The sequence below is a fragment of the Amaranthus tricolor genome, chromosome 15 (genome assembly GCF_026212465.1).
Source record: "Amaranthus tricolor cultivar Red isolate AtriRed21 chromosome 15, ASM2621246v1, whole genome shotgun sequence".
Taxonomy (NCBI): domain Eukaryota; kingdom Viridiplantae; phylum Streptophyta; class Magnoliopsida; order Caryophyllales; family Amaranthaceae; genus Amaranthus; species Amaranthus tricolor.
The window spans coordinates 1,272,881-1,288,403 of NC_080061.1; the positions used below are offsets into that span (position 1 = coordinate 1,272,881).

Consider the following 15,523-nt stretch of genomic DNA (forward strand, 5'->3'; position numbering starts at 1 on the left):
ATTAGAGAGAGTTTGACAAATAAAATTTATTTATTGACTAAAGAAAAGTGGAAAAATATTTTATCTTGACCAATATCTATACAATTAAAAAATCTATGACTAGCATTTTTATTTACTATTAAATTGATTAAATTATAGACTATAATATACGGCATAAATGTTGTCAATATCCAAAACTACAGAATTAATTTATAAAGTATATGTAACAGTCAGATCGAGTGTTTCTAATGCATAATATATTTGGCTTTATTTTTTAAGATCATATATTTTATACCTTGAGGCTAAAAAAATCCGTGTATTATACGAGTTTGTGGTCTACACCGATCTTAAAATAAATAAAATTGATTAGTTATAATTTAAAAATGAAGAATTAGATTTAAAGAAAGAAATGGAGTATGAGGGACGGAGACGGAGTAGTATAGTTGAATTGAAAAGACAAAGCATAGGTATGTGGCTGTTAGTTCCCCGACCTTTATACAAAAAAACAAAACAAAAAGAACATGACCATTAACCCAATTCCAAATTCCCACGTACCAAACATGTCCACTCCCCCCTCTTTCTTTCTCTTTAGTCGCCAAAATGGGCCCCGCTTAACTTTTCAAAATTCCAAGTCTAAGCATTGAACAATGGCAACTGGCAAGTGGCAGGCATCCCATCCTTCCACATTCCACCCATCCTCCTGCCAATTTGGCACCGTTTCTGCCTACTTTTTTTGTTGTACACACTCCTCACCATTTACTCCTCTTTTAACTAATTCTCACATTTCTCTTAAATCCCAATTCCTCCGGAACCACTACTTCCAATACCTCATCAACAAATCCACCTTTCAATATTCAATTTTTTATTTTGAATTTTGAATTTTGAATTTTGAATTTTCTCATCTAAATCATGAACTGAAATGATTCTGGTATTTGTTCTCTATCGCTATTTTAATTTCAGGTTTTTTTTTTTAATTGAATTGATCTGAAATGATTCTTTGTGTTCGGAAATATTATATTATTTGATTCCTTGTTTTCGGTGGTTTTGATTGTGTGAATTTTATTTTATTCACGAAAGTTTATGGTTTTGATGTGTGTTGGATTGCAGGAAGTTGGATTTTGAGCTGAAGTTGTACTGTTTTAGAGGTGGAGATTATGGAGGTTGGATTATTCCAGAGGAATGTACAGTCAGAAGAAGATACGGTTGAAGTTGATGCTGAATATGTAAGCTTAACTCTACGATTATGAATTGCTTTGATTATTTTAGTAAAAATTTAAATGATGTGATTAGGCTGATTTTGTATCTTGATGAATAATCGGTGAGAAATCGAGCCACGCGTTGACTAGTGAATGTCTTGATAATGTGAGTTCTACGAATTTGAAATGTTTTAAGGTGAGTCATCGAAAAGGAGTTGAGCTGCAGTTCGCTTAGTGGATAATTCGTGGTTGTTTGAATGTACCAGCTTTTATCTGGAGATATGTAGAAACTAGAGAATGGTGGAGTAAATTAAGATGGAATTAATTAGAACAAACTTGTGTAAAATGTTTGGCTCATTCATCTTGAGCAAAAGACGTATATGCTAATGCGAAATGTTGCCTAAAATGCCATATGCATGAGTTTTTATGTCTCTATACAATATTAATTTGCAACGGGTATGCAAATAGATATGTAGGGAATTTTACTTTTGATATGCTGATATTGTGTATACGAAAATGGAGATATGTTGAAATTGGTGAAAGGTTTGTAAATATTTATGTAATTCCTCATGTTTTTCTTTTTTTTCTCCCTGATGCTTTGGCATTATGTAGACAATTACAAGTTGATTTTTGCTTGAATATACTTGGAGGGGAGAAATTAAAACCATTTTATGTGGCATGATAAGTAGAAGTGTGAAACTTCTGTTGATGTAGACGTTTTTCACTAGTAAGGGGCCTATAGGACATCTAGATATTTGGGGTACTTGTTCCCTACTTGGGGAGTTGAGCGGCTTCTCATGAGTCATGACATAGAGGGATGTGCTTTAGGTTCCCTTAGGTTGAGTACAAGCATATGTGTTATTCTCATTTGGCTTTTCTTTCTACGGTGGGTCAAAAATGTTGGGCATTGGTTTTTGATATGACTGTCTATGGGGTTTTATATAAATTAATCTTTTTGTAACCTATGGATTATAAGATCTGCTGTTAGCATATATAAAGAATAGAATTGTAATGTCCGCATTTTATGAGTATTATTTGAGGTGTTCTATGGGATTACTTGATTTTTGAGGTACTCCATTGTTGGTTGTTTGCAGGATAATCTGGGCACTGAAGGTGAAAGATGTGGGATATGCATGGATGTTGTCATTGATCAGGGAGTTCTGGACTGCTGTCAGCATTGGTGTGGTAGCTTTGATGCTTTTCTGAGGTGATTTTTGTTGACTATCAATTTGGCTCTAAGATGTGTGATTTATTCTGATTTCAGGTTTTGTTTTGTCTGCATTGAGAACTGGGCTTCTATCATAAATCTTTGCCCATTGTGTCAGAGCGAATTTCAATTGATCACTTGTGTTCCAGTGAGTTGTTTGCTTCTTGTCTTGGTGAATAGATACTATTTGATTTTTGTACACAGACCTCAGAGGTTAAGCAAAGTCTAAACATGTTTACTTGTATGAATATAGGTGTTTGACACAATTGACAGCAACAAAAATGATGATGACTCAGATTTCAGGTTTCTAGTTGATTTAGCTTTGTGGTGACGGTTTATATTATGAATGACAAATAACAGGTGTGGTTTATCGCAGAGATGGTGACTGGCGTGTTGAAGGGAAGGACAACACACTTTCCTTTCCATCATATTACATTGATGAAAATGTAATTGTTCTCTTATCAACTAACATGCATTACCTGATTTCAATTGTTTACTTTTATGGTGATGGATGAATTTTTGAATGCATTTGTGGCCTATATTGATTTGACCATGCATAGAGAAAAACTAAAAAATGCACTAGTTAGAAAAGTTAAAGGTCTGAATTTTGAAGAACTTAGGGAAGGAAGAGGTGCGCTGAAAATGACTTAGATAATTGGAGTGGAAATGACATGAAAAATTAGAAACTGTTAGGATTAAGGCTTTGGCATTGTTGATATTGTTGTTTGGCTTAGGTGTAATCATAAAGAATAATATGCTACTTCAACTTCAATGTCAAAGTGAGGGTACACACTTTCCTATAATATTGTTTGTTTCTTCTAAATACTCTCCATAAACTCTGCATTGTATTGCTAGTTTCCTTAGTCAATGAAGTAGGACCGCTTGATTTAGTTTAGTGATATATTTGCAATAAACCTTCTACACGTTTTTACTTTATCTTATGTATGAGCTACATTTTTGTGGACAGATAGGTTGAATTCTGCTCGCACTGGAAAAGATGAAACTCCTTATGGGATGACTTGCCTGATTCCTTTGCTCTCTGTGTGTAGGCAGTGACTTGTTTGGGTGGAGATGGCTGCAAAATACGGAGTGGTTCAGTGACTTATGAAGAAACAATAACTCATGATACTTCCATTGCTTGCGATTCGTGTGATACATGGTACCTTCTCAACTTATGAGGCTTGGTATCGTGTTACATATTACTTATTAACCATCTATGTTTTTGCAGTTTTCCTGGTTTCTTGTACATATTTTTTCTACGCTCTACTGTCATTTTATGAATTTCGATGCCATGCATCAAAACTGAATATTTTCTAGTTGCTGCTGTCCTGTATTATGCATGGTCCATGAGGAACAAAATTTTCATAGTAAAGCTTTTTGCCTTTTCTTGAAGGAAATATTTTGCAATTTCTTACGTTTACATTTGTGATTTGGCTTATAAAGCACCTAATTCTGTGTAGTTTGTAATTGTCACTTTTTGGTGGTAGGATTGGAGTTTTGTTGAGTGTTATACTGTTATCTGATGTTCACTATTGGTGCTGAAGTTGTAAATGTAGTGTGCATTCATTAATGTATTAATGATAGTGCAAAAGCTCGGATATGTACGCCATTGTGCTGACAGTCGCAAAACCACTTGCAGTCAGTGCACTTGATTTTGTGGTTATCACCTATATTACGATAATGGTAATTTCAAAAACCTCTACTATGCAGTCACTATGCCGTGATACGACACCGATATTTTGCACTATGAATGGTATTGGATTATTGGTACTCATGTGTCTTTTTTTATTTGCTACACTGTCTCTAATTGTCTGTCTCTTTTGTCAAAACTTGTAATGTTTTTTTTTTGTTTTTTTTTTTTGTGTGTGGAGCTTCTTATTGTTTTAAGCTTCTGTTTAGCATCTGCTTTCATGTTGGAAAGCCCAAAACTACGTCTGATGTTTGCTCTCATGTTATGGCAGGTATCATGCTTTTTGTGTCGGATTTGAACCCGAAGGCACAAGTGTTGATTCATGGTTGTGCCCTAGGTAATTGTGAAATACAAATCCCTCTAACTGTCAAATGTTATGTTTTTGAGTGTGATGCTTGATTTTATAAATTTATGAAATAAGCTTTTTAACTAGCTATTTGAAACTTTTTAAAACGTTTGGAAATTTGTTGTTGAGCTTTGACCGATGAAATATAAGTCGACAGAAAAAGACATTGGTGTATTTTTTAATTCATATTTTGATGAGGGTATACATGCATTTGTGCATATTGAGCGCTAAAAGCCCTTGAAAATGTTGCTATATGCAACTTCTCAAAATTGACAAACGAGACCTTAATTTTTGTTGCAGGTAATATAGTACTTAATCATTTTTATAGTTGACAATTCTGATCATGACTGTGTTCTACTTAGCTCTGTATACAAACTATTACAAAGTTCTTTTGTAGTGAACACCTTTTTATATTATTTTTATTGTAGATGTCTAGCTAATGGAGCACACCAGAAGTCTCACTTCAAAGAAATGTATAGTTTGGGAAATGATGCTGATCCTCATCAAAGGAATGGCTGAATTTGAGTACCACTTTCTGGAGTTACACCTCTGGTTGGATGTCTAGCTAATGATTAATGAGTAGATAGGAGACTTCAAGGAAATGTACATTAGTATATATGCTGATCTGCCTTCAAACTAACTATATTATTTGCTTGGATCTGATGTCTCAATGATCCTGGTTGTGCGAGCTTAATATAGAAAAGAAAGTGGACTCTGTATCACTTCCTGGATATACACTTCTGGTTGGAGAATATGAAGAGCTATATGGTCCAGGCAAGGAGCCGGTAATCCAACAATTATCTGATTTGGTTCCAGTCGAAAATTCAGCTTTGTAGAGTGCCAATAATTTTGATGTCAGGTATCGTTTACAAGTATTGTGGTTTTTTGATTGTCTTCACGGAATTAATGCTGAGACAAATTCGTCAAACTCTTCTGAACCTAAACGAAAATTGGAGAAGAGAAGATTAGTGATGTGAAGATTGATAAGAAAAGCGAGCAAGCTGACTTTTCTTTAAAAGGTATGATCATCAGTTTTCGCTTTCCCTTTTATATGATTGATTCTAATGTACTTGCTTGTTAGTCAGGATCATAGACTCGCTCCAATGTGACCCTTTGTTTAGGCTGCGTATTTTCCATTTCTTGGTGTTTGCCTGGCCCACTAACGAATGATTGGAACTACGTGTTGTAGGTTGAAGCTTATACACCATAAACGAGCACATCAAGGCACTCTGCAAAACCGGTGTATTAACAGTGGAACAATATCGATGGACAGTGAAGAAAATGGAGAAAACCAACCGAGAAGGTGAAGAAGCAGCTGGATGAACTGAACAACTCGTTGAGACGGATAAGCACAAGAAAATAAGTAGTTTTCCTTCCAATTTATGTGAACTAATTTAACAAATCTCCTATTCTTTTTCTTGTACATACGAATTGATATCAGCCTGATCGCGTTCTTGTCTTTCATGTTAAATTGACTAAATCTCTAACCAAGCATGTAGAGAAAGAAACTGTAAGTAGATGCTTTGTCCAATTTTTTTTGACGGGTTGTGGATCCATGTTTATTTATGTAGCATAATGCTTGGATTTCTTTACATCCTTTCCATCTGAAGTAAAGAATATAGACTTAATAGTTAGCTATAAATACAAAAGAATGCATGTGAGTTGTGTCTCTTTCAGCTCTATTTTACTCGAACAAAGTATAGAATTTCATAATCGTATTGTCATCAATTGACTTTTATCTAAAACTTTACTTTGGAAGAATTAGTGTTACCTCAATTAGAGTATGTACCACCTCATTAAAAAAAATCTTAAGTTTAATTTTTGTTCATTTTCTTTGTTAATTCAGAACTCTCTTTTTCCTTCAATCAACCATAAATCAAAAAGAAAAAAAAATTAAATAAATAAATAAACTAGTTAGATGGTGTTTAGGAATCAGATAGATAACCGTAATAACAAAGATTATTTCAATTTAACTCTTAATAATTGCCTACAATTCTACATAAATAAAAGTCATATAATTTAAAAAGTTATTTTTATAATAGTATATTATAATATGAAATCAAAAGAGTGATGTATTACAAATTTTTTGATTTTAATGACAATTAGTATAGAAATTTGTGCATCACATAAAGTTCTTAATATTGATATACACAAAAAGAAACAATTATTTCTAATTATATACTTACGTGTAGATGAAAGTGATGTAAAAGGAACAAAATACTTATGAAAGTAAACAAAAAAACATATTTGACCGCAAAAAAGCATTGATGAGAACAAATACAAGGGCCTTGTTCCATCGACTACTTATAACTTATAAGTGTATCCTGTCAAAAAAGATATGAAATTTGTAAATTCTTTTTTGAGACGATTTCATCTTGAAACGAGCCTTGTACATGACTAGATAGTCTAATAATACAAATTATTAGCATATAGACTTTTTAGTTTAAAGTTATCTGAAATGTGGCATGAGATAAAACAGCTACAGCAAGCGGCTTTTCAAAATAAAAGGAGGCGTTAAAACAGTAGAGTATGTAAAATCCAACATATATCCTCATGTTAAATAAGCTTTTCATTATACATCACAAAAGAGTATAATTTTACACAGCAGCTCCAGAATGAAGAACTTTTCTCCAATTAGAGCTCACTAATTGTGGAAAGAAATTTTCCGGTTTTACAGAAACCGACTAGCAACTCCCGTCTATGACAAAGCCACCGAATTTTCTCTATCTATTGATTCGATTTTTTCGAGTTTTTGTAATTGCATAAAATTTAATACATCTACAATTCAGAAGACGAGCATTCGTGAGTCATGACCAAGTGTGAGTTTCTCCCGTCAGCACAATTGCTTCGTACATCATAATTACTCACATATCTGACATGTACAGTCAGATATCTAGACGTTTCGCCCCAGCCAATACTCAAACGCGGAAAATGTGAATATCCCAGAATACAAAAAACAGCAGAATTTTGCAAAAACTGATTCATAGCCCCGAAAGACTTTATATGCAGGCAGCAGATTCTAGATTCTGTTCCTTCCATATCCTTCCTGTAATCCGAAGCTTTAGCTCTTTCCTATCTCCACCAGAGAAAAAAAGTGCTAATTTACGAGGGATAACGAGGCCATCATGACTGTCTCTAACCTTCCTGTGGCTATCACGAATGCTTCGTGGGGTTCCTTCCCATGTTGATTTTCTACCGTATCCACCCACTTCTAAGCTATAACTGTACCTTCGAGCATCAGTTTCATCACCCATGAAACGGAGAAATGCCATATAAACTGGAGCCATGCCAAGCTGGAATGCTTCGAAATGCAAGCAGAAATATTGACCAAAGCAATGGAAAACCTGAAAAGGGAAGAAAGTTGCAGCAACATAAGACAACACATTAGTCAAAACTTCTTTTATATACATAAATTTGCAAATCAATCATTTAAAATTATTTACAGTAAGATAAAAGCTATTATGCTAACTATCTGATCTGATCTAAATAGTTCTGATCTAATCTGATTTGGTCTGGTCTGATATGATCTGATTTCAATAAGAATAAGTAAAAAGTTCAAAAAATAAGTCGAAGAGAACAAGGTCTTAGACTCTATAATCAATCTTGCTGGCTCATCCCACTCATATGTGACTTGCTAACATGCATATACATTACTCGGATACTCCATTCCAAGTTTTCAACAGATACCACCATGTTGGATGAACGAGATCATAGGGATGTGCCAAAAAGCAGCCAAATCTAACAATAAGATCTCAACTGAACAAAGGGCCTTTAGATAGAAGAAATCAAGCAATTACGAGTACGACTTACTCGATTTCCTACATCACTTTCCCATTATCAGCACTTGATGTTCCCAAGCATAGAAAATGTACTTGCCATACAATCAATACCAGCTACTAGCGCTAATAAAACACAAAAACTATAATTACTTACGGTTAACATCCAAGTGGCATTGTCAACTTCAAGCGGGTTAGACTTGACATAACGATGATTGAATGTACAACCAGTGTGCATGTCTACTTTATGATCATCTCTCAAGTGGGAAACCAGGAAAGGGATATCGCCAACGACTGAGCATTCATAACCCGCATATGGGCAACTGAACGGTCTGAAATTACAAATAGCTTCATGCTTAAGTTTGCTATAATAAGGCGAAATCTCCAAGCAACCAAATGAGCTATATTTGCAAGGAAGTTCAAGAGACTCAGCAATCTTCTCCAATGCCAAACATCTGATTTCTCCAAGCTCTTGTCTACAGGTAGGGCACCGATTATGAACCCTTGTTTTACAAGCAGAACAAAGCGTGTGTCCATTATGGCACTGTAACAGAAAATACATTAAACATGCAACATGAAACCTAATCTTGATTAGCAAAAGAAAAACACATCAATCATAACCAATCCCTACCAAAATATATATGTATCGAGCCTGATTTACAAAAAGAACACTTGCGTTTTTGGGATAATTGTTTAGAGTACTACAATTGGTTGTGTAGTGAATTGTGAAAAAGGGGAAGAAACCCATGTCGCGAACTGTGGAAGAAAAGATAAGCCATTCAACTTCACTCATATGTCCCATTAAATTTGCTACAATACGTTACTTTTTGATGTTGTGTGGCGAATTCAAAAAGACAAAGGAAGTATAATCCACAAGAAAAACACCAAAACTGAAAAAGGGAAGAAACTCATGTCACGAATTGTGGCAGAAAAGATAAACCATTCAACTTCACTCATATCATGTGTACTATTAAATTTGCTATACTTTTTAATGTTGTGTAGCGAACTAAAATTGACTAAGGAAGTATAATCCACGAGAAAAATCACACATCCTACATGCTCATTCCAATCATTTGATTTACTAACTTACAACCAAATCAGAATCCCATTCTCATTGCAATTCATTTCTTCCAATAATGGACAAATATAACACACTACGTGGAATACCTCCTCCCACCAACATCAGAAAGTCAAAACTCATTAGCCCATTTTCATTTCTTCTGCTTCAACTTTATTTTTTGAATAACACCCATCTTCTCAATAAGCTCAATAATCAATATGCAATAAACCATCCAACAAAAACCATGAAAATTTGCAAACCATACAAGATAAAAGAACTTTTAGAGATCCATTCAACTTTATCACAATTCTCAAAAACTACTATATCACAGTTGACTTCAACATATATCAGGCTATCAGCCTATAAATACAACAAATTACAACCAAAAACAACATACCAATCCTGGTAAGTCTACTTTTCTCCCTGATTACATTCAATCAATGGGTTTTCATCTCTCTTTCGCTTCCATAAATAACACCAAAAAACTTATAGCCAAATCCTTAAAACATAGAAGTATCTTCATAATCATACCCAATACAGCAACATTATACCCCAAAAAAATAACAATTCAATGAAATAGTTAATACCCAAAAGTTGATTAATGAAATCTATGAATCACAAAATATATTATAAAATCACATTTTAGTTACTACATCAATAAAACAAATAAATCTAATCCCAACAATTAAATTCCTAAAAAAAGATGAAAGAACAAAAATTAACCTGGTGTATAGGAGGGTACATAGAATTAGCACAAACTGGACATTCAAAGATTTCAACAACACTATTTGCTGAAGAAATCAAAGGAGATGCAGCTTTTCTCCTGGATTTTGAAGATTGATTTTGATTATGATTTTGAGGGTAATTGACATCTGCTTCATACAATCTCTCTACAGAAGTTGTAATACATTCAATCCTATCTTCCTCCATTCTTCCTTTCTCTCTCTCTCCTTGTATCAACTTTCCCTTTTCTGATCCAAATTATAGAAAATTTTATATACCCATCAATTCAAAACTCAAAAAGATTGAAAAATTATTATTTTGAGGTGAAAAAAGATTGAAACTTTACAATCAATTAATTGGGATTAGACAAGTTTTGGTTGGTATTGTCGGCCTGGATATTGGATGATAGCCTTTGTGTTTTTCAATGTTGGAGGAGAGAGAAAGTAATGAAGGGGAGGATGGAGAGGGAAGGTGCTTTGCTTTCTTTTGTTGGTTTTTTCTTCAATATTTTATGGAAAAAAATAGAGAGGGTGTTTGATTGAAACTTGAAACTTGTTGAAAGTACTCCTACCAATTATATGAAGGCAAAGGCTAATGAATGAATTTTTTTTTTAATACAAGATAAAACTAAGGAGATTTCTTAGGTTAATAATTATTATTTATCAATTTAGTAAATTATTCTTAGGTAGTAAGTATATATTGGTTTATGATTTTAATGATTTTGTTTTTTTTTTATTCTGATTTTTTATTAGTTTTTCTTTTGTATTTTTATAGTAATTTACAAATTACCATGATTAACTTAAGGGAAACACAAGGATTTTTAATATTTTTATAATTCAAATATTAATATATTTTTATGTATATATTGTTTAAAATTAATTTATATCATCAATAACGAATGCATTTGTGTGCATTTGTACATAGGATTCATATAGAGATTTTGATGATTGAATTATAATATCATATTTATATTTTTAAATTTGCTATATTTCAAAAAAAATTCCTTTATTTTATGGGTTTTTCTAACCTACGTCACAATAGCATTGGTTAAGAATATTAAATTATTTTATGAGCTTACTTTATTCTCTTAAATATGTCATTGAGAATAATAATTTCATATATACATTAATTAAAGTAAGTATAAAAAAAGAGAATAAATAAGAAAATCTTTAAATAAAATTGGTAAATAAAGCATAAATTAGACAAATCGTTATTTTATTAGTAATGTTTATATTTCATAAAAATTTTCTACAGCAAAATAGCCAACACAAGTGAGTATTTTACTTGTATTGTATGCTTTCTCAATTTTGTAACATAATTCTCTATTTCTTAGTATAACAGTCAATACATAATTATGACCATGATAAAGTGAATTTAAAAAGATAAAAAAATTAGTTTTTTTTATAAATTTGCAATATGCTTAATTATGATACTATAAAGTCTTTCTTTATATGTTACTACTCCATTTCATATGACCCACCAATTTCTGTTTTCTTTGATTAAATAAATTATTTAAAGTGTTTTTGATAAGAAATGAAGATGGTAAGGGTAAAGTATTAGAGTAGATAGTATTACAAATAATAATGCGGTAATAAAACTATAAATGCAATATGTTGTTTGTAGTGTTTTTTTTGTGTATGGCAACGGACTCCTTACTTTAATGAACCACGAATTGAACAAAACACCGTAGAGAAGTTTAGTTTGCGACGATGAACGTCACCAGAAATTTTGATACAGATTGAAGGCGACTACGATACTTTCCTTTTGTGATATTTTCCCCACAAAGGCACTTGGGTCATGAGACCAAAAATTCACAACGATATACAATCAATTACATCAACCGATTTAGTACGAACCGATTAAACTAAATGATTATGTGTTTTTGTAGAGATTAAAATCAGAAAACAATAAAAGAGTTAATTACTCTCTTCTATGTTTCAAGAGGTTGAAAGAAAAATGTCAGAAATTGATTTTGAAAGATGTAAATGATTTTCAAGCATTCACTTTTATTTATAGAGTTGAAGTGACATATAAATTCATCCAAAATCATACATCAATGATAACTGAACATTCATTCATAACAACACTTTACTACATGAAACAAAGTTTCGTTTCACGAACAAAAGCACTGTTCTGAGGTGCTCGAACGAGCATATGCAAAATCTTTTTCCATAAACTTTCTGACGCGAAAATCTCAAAGTGCTCGAACAAGCAAAACACCAAAACATCAAACATAAGGTTTTGGAACAAACTCTTTAACCAAAGAGGACATGCTCAAACGAGCAACATAGTGCTCGAACGAGAACATGGGTCGAGCAGCTCTATTTTGCTTTTTTGTTACGTGTTTTGCTTAGTCTATGTCTTAATGCATGTCTTAAGCCTTTGAATATGTTCTACATGCTCTAAATACTAAATAGATAGAAGATAGAAGTATGGAGTAATAAATGTTCAGGCAGGGTAAGAAGAAATGGGAGAGGGACACATGAGTCAACTTATCAGAAAATATTGTTATTTAATGAATTTTTTTTGGCTTTGTCTTCTCCAATCACCATTGGAGTTATGAATCATGACCCAATGACCCTCACACAACCAATACTTAAATGATAATGTCCTCTTCCAGTGGAGTAACAACTACGAGTGATATTATTACTCTATGCTACTATAGTACTATGTACTATTTGAATTTAAATTTTAAGTATTTTAACTCTTGTGTATTTAATTTTACCTACAACAATGAAGAAATTAAATTTGTTATATTTATTGTTTCTTCATTTTTATAATGTTATTTATACCTATAAATAAAATAAAAAACTCTGATATTATTTTACCTTAAAACTTATGAGGTGTTAAACTTGTGGGAATAAAATTTTCCCTTCAATATAAAATGATGATGTCAGTCTATTATATAATGGAATTGGATTTTCCGTTGGTATTGATTAATTCTAATAAATATTATCATAATCAATACATTGAAAATGGTGAATTTTCTCAACAATGCCTAAATGCATTGGAATTGGTTTATTTAATAACAATATGTAAATACACTATTGGAATTGGTTAATGCAATCAACGTTTCAATAATCAACTTAATGTATCTAGAGGTAAGGGGAAAGATAAATTGGTGAATAAAGATCAAAGGTCAAACAAAGAAGAAAACGAATATTTGCATTTGTAAAGCAAACAATTTCATTTTCGCAATCATCTGACATTTGCTTTAATTTTATACTCTAAATTTGTTTTATTATTTATTGATTTAAATAGACACAATTACTTTAAATGTTTTTTTATTCATAAATTCTTAAAGTGTCAATTACAATCTTATAGTGATCAATAAGATAATTGAGCTACTTACATAGATCCGTCTCAACATTCAATTATTTAAATAGTCTTATACAAGACAAGCTATTTTTAATTTTATATTTGTATTATTATTTAAATTTATTTTTGTATATAAATGTTATTGTTATTTAAAATATTTTATTTATTTTAACATTTTAATATATGTTCAAAATAATTTATTAATATTGAAATTTTTTTTTAATATAGTTTGTTATGGTTACTTAGTAAATATTAAAATAATATCCATAACCGCCTCGAATTATGAAGGCAAACACTAACTGGAATTTAGTATTAATCAAGCGGAAGCTTACTTTTGTCAACACAATTAAGGGGTTACTTAAAGGTCAAACCAATATCCAAGTATAATACTTAAACCAAACCAAAGCAATATAACAGAAGTCTTAACTGTCCAAAATATAGAAAAATTACAACCAAATCGAAATAAATCTAAAGTTCAAATTACATCCTTAAATTAGTCTAAATCTAAACTAATAGTCTCTCAAATACAATAAAGAGATCTAAACAAAAGGGGAGTCATACTCCAACTCGGGTTTATCTTCCGCTCGCATATCCATTCTCCGTTGAGGTGCCAGAGGGGTTTACTCTAAAAACAAAACCATTGGAAAAACATACAAAGCATAGTATTAGCAAAAAGGCTGAGTATAAACACACTGGTGTCCGTCAAACAAGTTATTAAAACCTTTTTTTATTTGAGTAAATTCATTTTGAAATATGCCTTTTCATTTGATAAATCATATTATTATTCAAATCCAGTTCAATGGCTCTATAGTCATTTCAAATTCTCATTTTTCATCATAAATCATAAGATCTCAATGGATCCAAATCAATTTCAAACTCATATCATAAGTTTACATGGGTACTTGTGAGTCATCTTGTGACTCATTTGGTAGTCGGTCTACCGTCCGCGACATGTCCGGCAAGTGTAACACAATGATATTGTGAACAATACGCGCTCAGCATTGGTGAACCATTTAATCATGCACACAACATTTGTTGTGGCATATGTACCCGCCATTTGGGCTAAAATATTTTCTGTACATAATATATATCTTGTAATTTTAATAGCATTTAGCAAAATCAAATCATAATATTTTCCACATAGGTAAAACATGCTTAGCATAATCATATCATTAAACATAACCTTTGTATTAATATTGGGGCATCACTAGCATGTATGGAAATGCATCGTAACAAAAAGTGATTAAAGTTCGATACGATTTTTTAAGGAAACCATTAAAATGTTTCGTTTCAATCTTTCTTAAAGTAAATATAACTTAAAAGAGTTTTGATATTCATTCAAAGAAACTAGAATATGATTCATAAGTCTATAAAATCATTATGACAGAAGATTTCATATAAGGCTATTTTCTTAAATACGAGATAGTTTTGCCGGTAATAAAATCGATAATTGATTTACAAAGTACATATTAATTCTCCAACAAGGTCCAAATTAATCAAGTCATTATAATACCTTATTTAAAATGAATTTAAGGTTGTCCCATCAGATTATAATTGGTTATGTGAATTTATAACGATCTTACAATTATTTTCGACAATTTGGGTATTTACCGTTATTTAAATGGTGTCTTAAATCCTAAAATTTATAAACCATCTAATTTAAACTTAATTTATACTATGAGGCGGTAGGTTATTAATATAATTATAAATTTTTTTATATAGGTCTATTTTTACCCAAATTTAATTAACAATAATAAATAAATATTTTCTATTAATTTGATAAATTAGTAAATAATTAATAATTTATTTTTTAAAATTATACCAAAGTTTTAAAAGTCATATAACATGTTTATTAGGCCATTTGAACTTATAAAAATCATGTATGATATTTTATTATTTTGTATAGACATTTTATCGATAAATAGAATAAAATAGGTTTAAAATTATTTGAGTCCGAATAAAATATTATAAAAATTATATGATATTCTAGAAGCTATTTTAAGGGGTATAAAATTTTAAATAACCATTAAAAATCATGTGGGGTATTTTTAATAATTAATATCATTATTTTACCGATAAACAGAATAAAATTTATTTAAGTCCATATATGGTCACTAAAATCCATATAAATTTTTAAACATGTATCTATTATTTATATAAGTGTCTCATAACATTTTCATGTCCAAAAGAAGTCATTTAGTATTTATTTTATATTTTACCGTTTTCCA

General features: G+C 31.3%; 2 protein-coding genes across 2 annotated transcripts; one reads left to right on the plus strand and one right to left on the minus strand.

Moving 5' to 3' along the window:
• The first annotated feature begins 543 nt into the window (after positions 1-543).
• LOC130800878 (PHD and RING finger domain-containing protein C126.07c-like) lies at positions 544-6,089 on the plus strand. Its single transcript, XM_057664597.1, has 10 exons — positions 544-907; positions 1,087-1,202; positions 2,270-2,355; positions 2,440-2,530; positions 2,636-2,685; positions 2,759-2,828; positions 3,432-3,541; positions 4,344-4,409; positions 4,847-5,437; positions 5,608-6,089. The coding sequence occupies exons 2-9, from the start codon at positions 1,134-1,136 to the stop codon at positions 4,935-4,937; spliced, it is 633 nt and encodes a 210-aa protein (XP_057520580.1). The 5' UTR covers positions 544-907; positions 1,087-1,133; the 3' UTR covers positions 4,938-5,437; positions 5,608-6,089.
• Positions 6,090-6,972: 883 nt separating this feature from the next.
• LOC130800877 (E3 ubiquitin-protein ligase SINAT3-like) lies at positions 6,973-10,542 on the minus strand. Its single transcript, XM_057664596.1, has 3 exons — positions 9,978-10,542; positions 8,352-8,738; positions 6,973-7,762 (listed from the first exon to the last, which is right to left on the minus strand). Exons 1-3 carry the CDS (start codon positions 10,182-10,184, stop codon positions 7,418-7,420), a joined length of 939 nt encoding a protein of 312 aa, XP_057520579.1. The 5' UTR covers positions 10,185-10,542; the 3' UTR covers positions 6,973-7,417.
• Between the last annotated feature and the right edge of the window lie 4,981 nt (positions 10,543-15,523).